Source organism: Mustelus asterias, chromosome 7 (assembly GCF_964213995.1).
Source record: "Mustelus asterias chromosome 7, sMusAst1.hap1.1, whole genome shotgun sequence".
NCBI classification, from domain to species: Eukaryota; Metazoa; Chordata; class Chondrichthyes; order Carcharhiniformes; family Triakidae; genus Mustelus; species Mustelus asterias.
The window spans coordinates 137,743,268-137,759,712 of NC_135807.1; the positions used below are offsets into that span (position 1 = coordinate 137,743,268).

Consider the following 16,445-nt stretch of genomic DNA (forward strand, 5'->3'; position numbering starts at 1 on the left):
TTAAGGTGCGAGGGCAAGGTTTAAAGGAGATGTACGAAGCAGATTTTTTACAGAGGGTGGTGAGTGCCTGGAACTCATAACCAGGGGAGGTAGTGGAAGCGGATACAGTAGTGGCTTTTAAGGGGCGTCTTAACAAATACATGAATAGGGGGATATGGTCCCCAGAAGGGTAGGGGGTTTTAGTTAAGTTGGGCAGCATGGTCGGTGCAGGCTTGGAGGGCTGAAGGGCCTGTTCCTGTGCTGTAATTGTCTTCGTTCTTTGTTTGGATTTGGGAGTCCTTGTTCAAGATTCTCTTAAGGTTAATATGCAGGTTCAGTCGGCAGTTAGGAAGGCAAATACAATGTTAGCATTCATGCTGAGAGGGCTAGAATACAAGAGCAGGGATGTACTTCTGAGGCTGTATAAGGCTCTGGTCAGACCCCATTTGGAGCATTGTGAGCAGTTTTGGGCCCCATATCTAAGGAATGATGTGTTGGCCTTGGAAAGGGTCCAGAGGAGGTTCACAAGAATGATCCTTGGAATGAAGAACTTGTTGTATGAAGAATGGTTGAGGACTCTGGGTCTGTACTCATTGGAGTTTAGAAGGATGAGGGGGGATCTTATTGAAACTTTCAGGATATTGCGAGACCTGGATAGGGTTGACGTGGAGATGGTGTTTCCATTAGTAAGAAAATCTAGAACCCGAGGGCACAACCTCAGGCTAAAGGGACAATCCTTTAAAACAGAGACGAGGAGGAATTTCTTCAGCCAGAGTGTGGTGAATCTGTGGAACTCTTTGCCACAGAAGGCTGTGGCGGCCAGGTCATTGAGTGTCTTTAAGACAGAGATAGATAGGTTCTTGATTAATAAGGGGATCAGGGGTTATGGGGAAAAGGTAGGAGAATGGGGATGAGAAAAATATCAGCCATGATTGAATGGCGGAGCAGACTTGATGGGCCGAGTGGCCTAATTTTGCTCCTATGTCTTATGGTCTTATAATAGACATTCCTAAATGGTGATCCCGATCATATGACCTCTTTCTATGATAAGTATTTCACAGAAGATAATTGATTAGCTTATGTCTGGACACATCTTGGCTTTTGTGTTATGGCCTAGTGGATTAATATTTTAACATCCAAGACATCACTTTAGACTGACCCATTTTCCCATGTAATGAGTATAGTGTAGAGTCTTGTCTCCAATCTGACAAAGAAATGTAGCTATAACAGTAATGCAAATGGTGGCAGCCATTTTAAGTTTCCGTCCATCTTTGAAGTACAGTCAGCTCTCGTCATGTGCAACCACCTCTATCACAAAATTGTTCATGCTCTCAAATGTAATCCTGGCTTGTGGCCCCAAAACTCACTCATCCACAATTTAGAATGTTAATCTCTCAGCTTTCCCATGCAGAAAGCGCGCACTGCGCATGTGCTGACTGAGCATGGGCAGGTTCTGCGCTCAGCATTTCACGCTTTGAGAATTTGTGGGAGCGGCACCCGCATGAATGGCAGGAGTTGACTGTAATCTTCAGCAGATGTGTGAAGTAATCCATAACGTCGGCAGGTGAGAAATTCAACAGGAGGATTTGCCTACACATTGGAAACTTCCAGATACTTGACCAACTTGCAGTTGCAGACATGTCAGGTGACCTCTGGCAACCATCGTAAGACTGTTTCTTTGTTTTAACAATTGAAAGTTCCCTAAGCGAATCCAGCAGGTAAAGTTGAAACTTAATATTTGAAATCAACACACCTCCGTGACATGAGCAAATGGTGCTAAATGAATTGCTCAATTCAGAAAGCTAGTGCAGGCACAATGAGCCAAATGGCCACCTTTGTGATTCTGTGAAATGTGAAGGAGAGACAAGTGTAGTTCTATTTGTTGCCACCTATATCACGTGCTGAGAAAGTTGGGAGGAACAAATATATTTATCATGTGTTGATCTATCTGCAGTAAGGAAATACAATTTTCCAATCAAAAATGCTGTGTTGAGGAAATTTGTTGCCAATCAGATCTCATTAGCATTTCTAGCTCACTGAACAGCAACGCCAGATTTGCTAGTAACTTTCTAAACTGTTCTGGCTTAAAACATTGCAGGCTTCCATAGAATCTTAAAGTACAGAAAGAGGCTATTCAGCAATGCTGCCTGAACTGACTCTTTTGAAAGAGCTATCCAATTAGTCCCATTTCCCCCCTGCTCTTTCCCATAATACTAACTTTCCTTTTAAGTATATATCCAATTCCTTTTTGAAAGTTACATATTTTTTTCTCTTCCAGGTTACTTTCTCATGAAGCAGAACTGGAAGAGCTGTTTGACTTGAATTTTGCAATAGCTGAAATAGAGGTGTTTAGATTTTTGTTCCTGCTTTTTTTTTTCAATCAAATGTTCTTGAATCTATTGATATTTATGTAAATGTTCTAGGCACTGAGTGCTTTAGGCTTATGGGTATAAAGACTACCATCAGGAAATTCTGATACATAAATAGACCCTTCAGTTGGAACCAGCGTTACCAACTCTCCAGGACTGAGCTGGAGTCTCTAGGAGTTGATGATGAATATCCATGACACTGCTCTGAGCAAAATCCAAGGAGAGTAATCCTAGGCATATTGAAATAACTTCCATTTAATGTTTAGGAGCTGAGGGAAGCAAAAGGCTATTTGGCTGTGTGGGAGAGTCAGCGATGAGGTAATGTGTAAAACCCTCCAGAAATATGTCCACCCAAGAGTTGGCAACCCTTGTTTCCATCTCGACTGCCCTTCAAATGTTCTCAAAGTGTGTACTGGCAAGCAGGAGAAAATTTTCTATTGACGCGGCTACTTTATTTTTCTCTGTATCATCACCTAAACGTCACCTGCAATCTACCCTCGTTCCCTCATGCCCTTTTCAGAGTTAACCAGTATCATCTCTCTCACTTCGGGATTTTTTTTTGCTCCAAGTGCTTTGCTGCTCACAATGAGAAAAGTGATCTTGTCAAACCCCTAACATGAGTTTTTGGAAATATGGTCTTTAATGTTTGTTTCTGTCTTGGATGTATGCGTGCAATAAGTTATTTCCCACTAACCGATTGAAAGAGGGTAAAGCTAGGAACACCAGTAGGTCTTACACAAACTTGAAAAGACCAGTCACATCCTTGTGTAGAAACAGTCAACCAGGCAGACCTCCAAAAGAGCTTTGTATTCGGGTTCGAAATTCCATTTGAAAGAATATAGCACACCCTGGCTGAGGGTGCAGAAGAACAGAGTGACATTACAGTGCATCTGAATAGGTTTTAAAATGGTAGATTAATCATTGTTATGCTTAAAATTTTTTGTATGTTACAAAGCTCTGGTGACTTAGCCTATGAATCCATATTAATGATTTCCTCCACATGAACTAAGCCCAGTCTCGTACTCCTTACTTTCTGTAACCTTTTAATGGTTTAGATTCACCTAACTTTGCAAATTTCTTTTTATCTGTCCTTCCTGATTTCTTACTCACCTTGTCTTGTTTAGCCTATCCCAATCTTCCTACCTCTCTTGTTTTCTAGGTCTAAATCTTACTTTCCCTTTCTGTCTATTTTTATTGTGCCAATTTGGTTGAAATTTTCCCTCAACTCAAAATATCTCCAAGGATAAAAGGTTCCATCTCCATTCAAGCATAGGCTGTTGTATTGATACAGTTCATTATGCCTTCAGAAATCTGAACCCTTCCCCTTGCATATATCTCTAGCTGTGTATTTATCTCCCAAAATTGCCTGGGCTCGCGATAAATCGGCTCGCAATGCTTTGAAAAGTTAAAGCTTATTTATTCGTCACAAGTAAAGCTTGTATTAACACTGTGTTGTCGGTAAAATAATACCTCCTGAGACTATTTATGAGTCAAAGTACAGTGGCTTTATTACAAAAGCTTTTGGGAGAACCAGGTTCCTAAAAGCGGTCTGCCAAACTTCTCCCTGAATACAAATAAGTGTGGGTATTTATACATCATGATTCCCGGCTTCAGTCACGACCCGCAGTTTCTCCCTTGTGGTCACGGCTGTCCCAGCAGGATTCCTCCTTTCAAACAGCCGTTATCGCGCTTTAACATCTGCAGCTGTTTAGCTATGTTTAGCTAGCAGCTAGCACACAAGCTTGCACAAACATGTAAGGTTGACAATGTCCTTGCACAGATTCTAGGTACAAAATTCATTAACCCTTTCCCTTCTTCACACTGCAATGAAGTTACTGTGAAATTCCCCTAGTCACTACAGTCCGGCACCTGTTTGGGTCAATGCATCTAACCAGCACATCTTTCAGACTGTGGGCGGAAACCGGAGCACCCGGAGGAAACCCACGTAGACACGGGGAGAACATGCAAACTCCACACAGACAGTGACCCAAGCCGGGAGTCGAACCTTAGTCCCTGGCGCTGTGAGGCCGCAGTGCTAACCATTGTGCTACCGTGCCGCCCCGTATATTCTGGACGTCTTCCTCCTTGAGCGTTCCCTAACTTCTTGAGTTATTTTGTTCTTCTGTCATCGCGTCATTCATGAGCAGTGTCTTCTGACTGATTCTTGATCCCTTTCCTTACCCGCTTCTTAGTCCTTACCCGAGAGGCAGCACATCATTTAGGATTTTTTACACATTACGCAATTGACTATCTGATCCTCTGTCAATTAGATTTCCCATTACTACAAAGCTTCACTCAACTTTTTCCTTGACCACTTATCGTGGAGTGACTGTGTATGATAGGCACCGAGCAATGTTCATCTATCCACCCCATGGGAATTTCCTGCACTGCATTGCAGTGCTCCAGGAATCTAAACCCTTCCCTCCAATATCCTGTCTCTATGTATTCACTGTCAAAACCATCATCAAAACAGCCAGAATAAAGACCTAGCATTGAGTAATCCTGAGGTTGCCACCTTTTTGAATCCCCACTACTTTCTGTGGAAACTCACCTTCCCCTTCTTTGTGTCTCTATTGCTCTGTAGCTGTGGGTTGGTGACCTCCTGCTGTGCTGTTCTGGGAAGTCTTCCTCTTTCTGTTTGCAATTACTTAAACTCAGGAGTTCACCTGGAAACATTTATTTTAGCTGCGGTACTTTTAAACTTGATTCTGAGCTTTACACACGTTAAATGGGGTAGTGCAAGTATGGGGGAGGGGGGGTTGCTGATCCCTGAAAAATAAATGTTTTCAAAAATTCATTTATGGGATGTAAGTGTCACTTGTTAGCCAATACCAAGTTGCTGTGGAGAAGGTGGCGCTGAGCTGTTGCAGTCTAGTCCAAGGCATATGTACACCCACCATGCTGTTAAGGAGGGAGTTCTAAGATTTGACCCAATGACAGTGAAGAAACGGTAATATATTTCCAACTCAGGATGGTGAGTGATTTGGAGGGGAAGTTCCAGATGGTGGTGTTCCCAGGTATCTGCTACTCTTGTCCTTCTAGATGGTAGAGGTCGTGGGTTTGGAAGGTGCTGCCTAAGGAGTCTTGGTGAGTTTCTGAAGTGCATCTTGTTGCCACTGTTTGGTGGTGAAGGAAGTGAATATTTGTGGATGAGGTGCCAATCAAGTGGGTTGCTATGTCCTGGGTGGTGTCAAGTTGTGCCAAGCAGGATTCCTAGCCTTTGGCCTGCTCTTGTGGCTACAATATTTATATGGTTAGTTCAGTTCATTTTCTGGTTAATGGTAACCCCCAGGATGTCGATAGTGGGGGGCTCAGCAATGGTAATGCCATTGCATGTCAAGAGGTGATGGTTAGATTCTCTCGTTGGAGATGGACATTGCCCGGCTCTTGTGTGATGTGAATGTTGCTAGCCTCTCCTAGAGCAGCCTGGGAGGAGTCAGATTCCTGAAAGAGCTGCAGTCACCTAATGTTAACCTTACTCTTGGTTTATTTTAAGTCTTTACTGACCTACAGTTTATTCTACTAGGTAATGGGTTTGTTCATTCTCCGTGATAATCCAAGCCATCCTTGCCTGGAAGAACATAAGAACCAGGAGCAGGAGTAGGCCATTTGGCCCCTCGAGCCTGCTCCGCCATTCAATAAGATCATGGCTGATTTTTTCGTGGACTCCGTTCCACTTACCCGCCCGCTCACCATAACCCTTAATTCCTTTACTGTTCAAAAATGTATCTATCCTTACCTTAAAAGCATTCAATGAGGTAGCCTCAACTGCTTCACTGGGCGGGGAATTCCACAGATTCACAAGGTCTCAATTCAGTCCTAAATCTGCTTCCCCTTTAGGCCATTTGAAGCTATTTGTTTTAACACCCAGACCACTTCTTGTGAACTATTGAAAATCTACAAATATGCAACAGCTCTTAAAAATATATACAGTTGCATCTACAGCCAGAATAAATAATCCAGCAATCAGCAGAAGTAGCTCATGATCCTTGTAGCGGTGCTGGTCAGGGGAGATGCTCCTTCATGCCACATAATGCCATGTTGAGTTTGTGAGGTTAAGGTAGGGCTTGAGCATGGTGCTCATAAATGGCAGGCCTGGCGGGAATCAGCGCCGCTCTGCATGACGCTGACGGTCATTATGTGCTCAGGAGCAAATCTCCTTTAACAAGATGGTGTCTGGCATGCTTGGAGCCCTGCCTTCTCTTAGGCTGCAATAGAGCTCATTATCTCCCCCATAATCTTCCCACCACCACCTTTGAACTTGAACTTCTTCAAGTCCCTCCTGATTGCACTGATTTATTTTCCTTAATGAGAAATTAATTGGCTTCTCAATTTCTGGATCAGCCTATCCACGTTTTGTTTTCCTTTTCTATTATTTCATGGGATTTGGGCGTTGCTGGCTGGACCAGCATTTGTTGCTCATCCCTAATTGTTCTTGAACTGAGTGGTTTGCTAGGCCATTTCAAAGGGCAGTTAAGAGTTGACCACATTGCTGTGTGTCTGGAGTCACATGTAGGCTAGACCAGGTAAGGATGGCAGATTTCCTTCCCTAAAGGACATCAATGGACGTGGCAGCAACCAATGATACTGAAACTATCTTTATGTCAGCTGTCATGGTGGGATTTAAACCCATATCCCAGAGCATTAGCCTGACCTCTGGATTACCCCATGGCCACCATCTTCCCTCCCACCCCAACCCCTGGAAGCTTTAAGAATGCTTTAAAACACTTAAACGGATTATTATACTGTACAAATGCCTGGTATTAACTGGTTAAGTGCCTGTGGGGAAAAATAATTATGGTGAAAGTGGCGCTCATGTTTTCTTTAACTCAACTCATCTTTACAGTTGACAATTATGATAATTGTTCGTAACGTTTTTGAAAAGAAAACTGCCAGTGAAACCGGCTCCAGTCGCTTAGTGGCAGGAAACAGCGACAGCAAAGGTAGGAAAGGAGTATTAATTCACAAGTGCCTGCTGCATTTAATTTGTGGATGTATTGCTGTCCCTGCTGCTGTCTGAATATTAATTTACTGGCATTCCACTAGTTTGATTAGTCGCTGAGTCAGCTCCTTCCATTAACTTATTGACATGTTTTTCCACTGCCATTGTTGTGCCAGGGGTATCACTGGATCCTTAATTTACTGCTCCATTTGGTAATTAACTGGTTGCTGTGCCTGCTGCTCCATTGATTTATCGGTGTGTTACAGTGCCCTCTGGTCTTTTGAATTCATTTATTCTTGCCCACCTTCACCTACTTAATCTGTTAGTGCCTGGAGCTGTATTAATGTTGCTCATTCAGTGCTGTCTGCTTCGCTGTGTGGCAGTGCTAATTGGTTTGTTTTTGCTGGTCAGTGGTGTTGATCGTGTGAATTGCATTGCTTCCTGTGCTTCAAGTTTGCTGCTGCAATTGCATGGTGACATAAAGAGAGAATCGTTTCCAGTCTGCTTTATTTTGCTCTCGCGTACACGTTATTACTATAACCTTGTCTGTAGTGCACTGTTGGGCTGATCTGGTATCGCATTCTTTGGGAGAATTGAGATGAAGCTTCCCAACATTGATACCAACATAGAAATATATGGTCGCTTCTCAAATCCTGTATCAGTTTAAGATTCTTTCACTGATCCTTTCATTTCCCAGTGCTACGAGAGGTGGATTAGCCTGTGTCGCGGCCAAGTTATTGAATATATTTAAGGAAATAGAGAGATTTCTAGACTCTGAAAGGGTCAAGGTTTGGAAAGAGCATGGGAGTATCATAGAAATCATAGAAACCCTACAGTGCAGAAGGAGGCCATTCGGCCCATCGAGTCTGCACCGACCACAATCCCACCCAGGCCCTACCCCCATATCCCTACATATTTAGCCGCTAATCCCTCTAACCTACGCATCTCAGGACTCTAAGGGGAAATTTTTAGCATGGCCAATCAACCTAACCCGCACATTTTTGGACTGTGGGAGGAAACCGGACCACCCGGAGGAAACCCACGCAGACACGAGGAGAATGTACAAACTCCACACAGACAGTGACCCAAGCCGGGAATCGATCCCAGGTCCCTGGAGCTGTGAAGCAGCAGTGCTAACCACTGTGCTACCGTGCCGCCCATTGAGATAGTGGTGAGATAGTGGAGATAGTGAGTATGGTGTTGAGATAGAGCATCAGTCATGATCCTATTGAATGGTGGAGCCGGCTCGAAGGGCTGAATATCCGCCTCCCATTCTCTGTTTCTATGATCTATTACTTGCAAGTTCTAAGGCAGTTCTTTCCAATTTAAGTGGCTCAACTCGTTTAAATCCCCTGAAAACGCTGGTTGGGGCATCTGCATGAATAATTATTCAGTGGGATAAAAGCAAAACACTGGATGTTGGGGATCTGGAAGGAAAAAAAACCCGAAATGCTGGAAAAACTCAGCAGGTCAGGCGGCATCAATGGAGAGAGAGAAACAGGGTTAACATTTTGATTCCAATATGACTGTTTGGAACTGACTGAGTCACCCTCATGTGCATTCAATATTCAGTTTGAGAGTTTGCAGTCCTACACGTAACTGGACAGTCACACACAACTGTTTGAATTATGTGGGGCACAGTCAGTCAATTCATCCTAACCAGTTCATTCAATTGTTCATTCTTCACTAGAGCCTCCTTTCCTCATCTAAATCAATCATTCTAACCCTCTTTCCTGACCTTATGTGCTCATCTCGTCAGTCTCCCTTAAATATATTAATACTGTTTGCTTGACTTATTCTCTTTGGTAGTGAGTTCCACATTTTCTGGGTAAAGAAATTTCTTCAGAATTCCCTATTGGATTTCTTGGTGACTATCTTATATTGATGGCTGAATGGCAAGAAACTTCAAGATGCTTTGGTGCAGAGGGATCTGGGTGTCCTTGTGCATGAATTGCAGAAAGTTGCTTTGCAGGTGCAGCAGGTAATAAGGAAGGCAAACTCAATTTTGGCATTCACTGTTAATAGAATAGAGTGTAAAAGCAGGGAAGTGCTGTTGCAACTGTAAAGGACATTGGTGAGACCACATCTGGAATATTGCGCACAGTTTTGGTCCCCTTACTTGAGGAAGGACGTAAATGCACTAGAGGCGGTTCAGAGGAGGTTCATTAGATTGATTCAAGGGATGAAGGACTTGTTTTATGAAGAGAGATGAAGTTTAGGCTATACTCGCTGGAGTTTAGCATCTTGTACACCTCATTTAGATCTCCTCTGTCTTCTAAAGGGGATTGACAGGGTAGATGTGGAGTGGATGTTTCCCCTTGTTGGATATTCTAGAACAAGAGGCCATAGTTTTAGGCTAAGGGGTGGCAGATTTAAAACAAATGAGGAGGAATTCCTTCACTCACAGGATTGTGAATCTGTGGAATTCTCTGCCCCAGAGTGCAGTGGACACGGAACACTAAACAAATTTGAGGAGATATTTAGTTTTTTAATTAGGGGGATGAAGGGAGACAGGAAGGTAGCGATAAGGCTGAGATGAGGTCAACCATGATCGTATTGAATGGCGGAGCAGGCTCGAGGGGCTGAATTGCTGACTCCTGCCCTAGTTATGTTCTAGTTACGCTCTTCCCCACAAGAGGAAGCATTAGCTGCTTGCACTATATCAAAACCTTTCTTAATTTTAAATACCTCCATTATTAGTCCATTGGCTTCCTAATTTCAAGAGAAGAGAGACCCAGCCTGCCAATCCTTTCCTGATGTGTAAACCCCCACTTTTCCAATATCATCATCCTTGTCAATTTTCTCTGCACACTCCCCAACACCTCTATATCCTTTTATAATACGGTGACGAGAACTGCATGCTGTATAATAGGTCTGATCTAACCAAGGTTCAATGCAGGTTCGGCATTACTTGTGTATTTTTCAATTTTATCCCTTTAGAATTAAAGCCAAGTGTCTGTTCTACTTTTGTAATGACCGTGCCAACTTCATGATTTATATATTTGTACTCAGATTCCTTTGTTCTTCCACCCCACATAAACTTGCACCTTCCAAGTCATTTATTCTTCCTACCAAACCCTACTACCACACATTTATGTGTTGAATTTCATTTGCTGATTATTTGTACATTCTCCAATTTTATGTTCTCCTTTAATTTGTTGGAGTCCTCCTCAGTATTGACTGTCATCCCAATTTGGCATCATCTGTGAATTTAGAAGTTATGTTTTTGATTCCAATGTCCAGGTTGTTAATGCAAATTTTGATTAGCAGAGGCTCCAGCAATGATCCTTGTGGAACACCCTTTCCCACCTTCTGTCGCTCTGAATAGCTAACCTCTGCTTTCTGTCTTGAAGCTAACTGGCAATTAATTCTGTCACTTACCCTGATCCCACATTCTCTGAAGTAAAAACAGAAAATGCTGATTAAACTCAGCAGGTCTGGCAGTTTCTGTGGAGAGAGAAACCGATTAACGTTTTGAGCCCTTGTCTTTCTACGAAATGTCACATTCTCTGATCATCTTCATTGGTCTGTTAATGATCACCTTTACCCAAGGCCTTTTGAAAATCCAGAGAAATTGCATCTACTGCATTACCGTTGTCTACTCTTTACCTCTTCAAAAAGTTCAAGGTTGGTCAAGCAAGATATTTCCCATTTGAAATCCATGCTGACTATTGATTATCACCTTTTGATATTCTTCTCGTCACCCCTTTTTACTATAGATTTCATTTTTTTTCTACCACTAATAAGCCAACTGGCCTATATTTGCTGGACATGGTTCTAACACCATTTATACAGGAATTACATTAGCTATCCACCGTCCTCTGGCAACAACCCCTTTTCTAACAAATTATTAATATAAGGCCTATATCTATTTCCTAGACTATTTAAAAATATGTGGTTGAATCCATCTGGAGAGGGGCTCTGTCCTCTATGTGGCTTGGTTCCCCTTTCAAGCCTTTAAACTCTGGTCAAATCCTCATAGCATTTGTATTATTTTAAGCTGGAGCACACTGATTCCACCTCCAAGTTCCTTTTAAATAAAACAAAATCCTTCTATATTGTGCCTGGATTAGAGAGACCGAGGCAATAACTCCCTTTATTCCATAACACTTGATTCAAAGTTGCACTGCACAATCCACTCTACTTATCAAACAGTGTTACGTGCAAGCGTGAACAGTATCATTTCAACTTGAGGTGAAAATATCACTGGAAAACCACCCAGTAATAACAGTGCCACTTAAATTATTCAATCGCTGTACATCAGTGAGAGCCCTAATATAATGTATGTTTTTGATATTTAAAACTGTATCCTCAAACTGGCTCAGAGCAGCACAGAGATCTGTACTATAGAACAGAGAGATGTACTATTTTACCCCAAACCTAGCTGTCCAAAAAACATTTTTTTTTCTCAAACCTCCATGAATGGAAAGCAAAAATGAACAATTGCAAACTCTTTGAAATACAGCGCATGGTTTTATGGTTTCTTGCGTAAATCATGTGTTTGAAAGCATTGCAGTCACTGAACAATATTTTTGACACCCTCTCTCTGAAGCCCGGATATTAAATATGGGAATTAAATACGAGGAACTTGCCTCAGGGGGAATATATTGCGGGTTAATACAGGTGGTCGGGAGGGATTGCTAACCTTGGAAACAAAAGATGGAACAACTTCAGGCTAGTTCAGAAACTGAAAAAGTAAAATGTTTATCTTTATCACCTAGCTGCTCTCACCTGGTCTAGTGAGTGATCAGAAATCCAGCTTGGTCTCTGTCCTGGATTTTGGACATCGGCTTTGAACAATATTTGTGACACTGTGTCTTTTCTGTAACACGTGAAGTAATTATAAATGGATTCCAGGGCAGATCAAGTATGAAACTAGACACCAATCCTTTTATTCATTGATTTAGTTTCCGAATGCAAGCATTACTTGTGTCTGTCTCCTATATATTAATCTTGTGGAAATGCCGGCATTGGACTAGGGTAAGCACAGTAAGAAGTCTCACAACACTAGGTTAAAGTCCAACAGGTTTATTTGGTAGCACAAGCCACAAGCTTTCAGAGCGCTGCCCCTTCATCAGGTGAGTGGGAGTTCTGTTCACAAACAGGGCATATATATTAACCCAGAGTCCTAGCAGTTCTAACTCTTTTGTACATATTTAAACAAATGGACAAATGTCCTGCACCTTTGTATCTTAACACTACAATTACATACCATTAACACTAATTCCTATTTCTGTTATTTGTAATGGATGAGGTTATTCAATCCCTTCTGCCACCTGTGTTGTGCTGTATGCTACCCCACAATCATCACATTTTGCAGCACCAAAGGAGACCTGTACAGCCCAGTCTGCCAATTCTAATTGTCCTTGCCCTCTCGTCTCCCATCTTCTCCACGCTCTTTGGGTTTTTTGCTCAGTTAAAGATGCTAAAACTGGAGACTGTCGTATAAACTAAATTTCAAAAGTACCTCATAAAGCCCTTGGAAAATCCTGGTGTCATGGAAGATACCACATGATGCAAACTTCTTTTCTTAACCGAAACCCACTGTAATACCATCCCATTCAGCACAATTCTTCCTGGCCTAGCCCTTTTATGTTTGTGTCTTAGATAAGGGAAGGGTGTCTGATCATGCCAGTTTTTAATCTTGCTTTGCTTTGCAGAAATATAAAGAAAAAGGAGAATGGAGCAAGATGGGAACTTTCTTTCAAAGTTTACATTGGAACAATGATACTAAAAGCGAATTCCACAGAATTGCCATGTGCATTGCTGTTGCTCTTGTGAAAAACAAGGATGATGGAGCTGCAGTCCCCTTCTGTGAATTTGCAAAATCAGGTGTGGTTCATTTGATAAACGTGTGCAAAGATATCGAATGCTTAGTTACCGGCTTATAGATAGTTCCATGATTTGATTTATTATTGTCACATGTATTAATGTACAGTGAAAAGTATTGTTTCTTGCGCATTGTACAGACAAGGCATACCGTTCATTAGAGAAGGAAACGAGAGAGTGCAGAATGTAGTGTTACAGTCATAGCTAGGGTGTAGAGAAAGATCAACTTAATGCAAGGTAAGTCCATTCAAAAGTCTGACCGCAACAGGGAAGAAGCTGTTCTTGAGTCGGTTGGTACGTGACCTCAGACTTTTGTATCTTTTTCCTGACACAAGAAGTTGGAAGAGAGAATGTCCGGGGTACGTGGGGTCCTTAATTATGCTGGCTGCTTTGCCGAGGCAGTGGGAAGTGTAGGAGGCTGGTTTGTGTGATGGATTGGGCTACATTCACTACCTTTTGTAGTTCCTTGCGGTCTTGGGCAGAGCAGGAGCCATACCAAGCTGTGATACAATCAGAAAGAATGCTTTCTATGGTGCATCTGTAAAAGTTGGTGAGAGTCGTAGCTAACATGCCAAATTTCCATAGTCTTCTGAGAAAGTAGAGGTGTTGGTGGGCTTTCTTAACTATAGTGTCGGCATGGGGGACCAGGACAGGTTGGTGATCTGAAAACTTAAAAACTTGAAGCGCTCGACCCTTTCTACTTCATCCCCATTGGTGTAGACAGGGGCATGTTCTCCTTTACCTTCCTGAAGTCGATGACATGTAGTACTGCAATTCTGACGACCAAAACAGTGTCACTACAGTGATAACCAGTTCGGTGAGATTTGAGAGATTTTACTGTAGTTTTCAAGTAATGAAGATATTGCAAAATTAGATATTTTAATTGGATATTTTTTCATTTGTTTATCTTCCCCACACATTTGGATCATCAGTCTAAAAACAATTGGGTGCCAGGTAATCCCAGATTCCTTGTGGCTGCTGCATGCGGGAGCTGCATCATTCACTGATTTCATGTTCAGTGCTGTTGAAGGCAGCAACTCTAAGAAGTACAGCTCCCTGGCACGTTGGTTACTTGTCACAAGTGGCATTCCTCAAACCATCAGTATAACCATACTCTTCGATCAGAGCTTGGTCTTGGCCAAGACCAATTTTGTCCTCTGTTATTGCCTAGTAATTACCAGATGTGCGTCTTAAGACACTGATTAAAATCGGTAATCCTGGCTAGTTGTTCAGTTCTGAAATTGGGGATATTGACATCAAGTGTAATACCAATACTGCAACGCAGTTTGGAATCTTTGCATGGTGCTTCCATGTGTGTCCATAATCATTCTCCCCTATTTTGTCTCTGTGTCTCAATATCTTTGCCCCCATGTTTGCCACTGTCTTTTTCTCCTTGTGTCACTTGATGCTCATCTTTGTTTCCAACATTTCACACTCTGCTTATTTTGTGGTCCTTGCATTTCTGCCTCGTGCCAAGGAAAGTCATGGGGACCAGTAACTGAGTGGAGTCAGGGAGGCTGTTAAACTGAGAAAGGAAATGTCTGAAAGGATTGGGCTGGGGAGCACCAGTAATGAAGTATTGTGGCTGTTAATGGGCTGTAGGTCCGAGGAAATGGCAGTGATTTGGGGCAAAGAACTGAATGATGCTGATCTGAGAAGATTGGGGACACGGAATAAATCACAAAGTGGGTTGATGATAGGATTTGCTCACTGGATTCCCATTGACTTTAATAAAGGCCTTTAATTTAGCTTTTGTTTTCTTGCTTCGGGGGGGGGGGGGGGGGCAGCAACACATGGCAGACAATATTTCTATCCCACACCTTAGTATGATTAAAGTCAATTATGTTGTGTGGGACTGGAGTTACAGGTCTCCCAGACTCGGGTAAGAGTGGAAGTTCATATTCTTGAAGGGGTTTCTTGACAATCTGGCAGATTTCCTGGTTGTTTGCGGTGTTTGCTCACCACAAATGACCAGATTTATTGAATTCAATTTCAGAACTTGCCTTGGTAGATTTTGCACTCTGGATTGCTGGTCTAGTGCCTTTAACTGTAAAGCTACCCACAGCCATAAGTATCAAATAAGTGTCTTTCTCAATGTCATGGGGAAGCCTTTAAGGGAATCCTACCCTTGCTCTTTGCATTTTTAATTGGCAAATAGCTCTTAAAATGATTTTCAGATATATGTTTTGCAGTAGGTAGGAGGAGAATGAAAAGTGCTGAAGGTGGGTATTGGTTAACGAGGTTGATGAAATGCCACCAGAGCTGGGAGGTTACAGCTGCACTGTGACAAGTAAATGTTTACATTGAAAGTTTTGCTTATTAAATGTTGATATATAGGCATTACAATAAATGATACCACCAGGAAGTTGGGTGGGTAGTAATAAAATGCGTGCAAACTGAATTATTAGAACTCAGTGTAATTCTAACTTTGTCTGTCCATTGTGCTTTGTTTTTCAGTTTGGCAAAAGCCACACATAAATGGTCTGGCAAAGAAATTGCTTGTTAGGATTGGAACTTCTGTGATGGTTGCATATTATAAAAGTGAGCAGTGGAGAAAGGTAATTTCGAGGCCTGAGTATCTCAGTGGAAAATAGTGAATCCCATTTGTTTCAAGAATTTGCCCATCTATTTCCTTTGCATCTTCGCCCTTGCTTTTGTCCACTTTGTCATTTTGCACCAAAGAACATTCAGAACTAAGTTTATTGCCATCCTTGTTCACCATCCTCAGAGGAAACTTGAAATTCTTCTTTCTGCATTTTATGGCGCAGTGGTTGATGGTTGTTGTCAAATGGCTTTGTGTATTATTTCAATGAAGTTATTTACCCATTGTCTAATTCACATTACTACCCGAATGTCACCAGTCACTATTCTAATTGACTTAATTTACAATGGTTACTTGTTGAAGAACCAAAGTCAAGGGACAGGATACACGTAGTGCAGGATAACAGCATGTTTGGAAAGAGATGAGGTGATTCTGGTGCTGGTGGCTAGGTGATGCTACCCTTGGATGTTTAGGACTTGGGGGGGGGGGGGGGGGGGGGGGTGCGCAGAAATTTGAGTTTTCAGTACCTGAAAAGAATTAGAGTATGAGATTGTGCAGTGGGTTTTCATTCCAATGTCGTAAATCTGATGCAGGAAGAAGGTGAATTGTGTGGGAGAGTTTAAAGCTGAGAGAAATTTGGATTATGAGTAGTGAGCATGGTTGAATCCGTTTTTTAAAAAAATAAACAGGACAATGGTTATAATCAAGTGAAAGGCTGAAGGTTTGACCACCTGATAAAGACTTGTTCTGTGGCCAGGTAAGACGTGTCATCCAGCAGATAAGC

The 16,445-nt window shown here is 42.1% G+C and overlaps 1 protein-coding gene across 1 annotated transcript in view; it reads left to right on the plus strand.

The window, feature by feature from the left end:
• The window catches only part of topaz1 (testis and ovary specific TOPAZ 1), a 38,840-nt gene extending 25,718 nt beyond the window's left edge, over positions 1 to 13,122 (plus strand). The window contains exons 11-13 of the mRNA XM_078216901.1: positions 2,258 to 2,324; positions 7,195 to 7,291; positions 12,951 to 13,122. Coding sequence (XP_078073027.1) covers positions 2,258 to 2,324; positions 7,195 to 7,291; positions 12,951 to 12,958 — 172 coding nt within the window. The 3' untranslated portion in view covers positions 12,959 to 13,122. The remainder of the gene's footprint in view (positions 1 to 2,257; positions 2,325 to 7,194; positions 7,292 to 12,950) is intronic.
• The last annotated feature ends 3,323 nt before the right edge of the window (positions 13,123 to 16,445 follow it).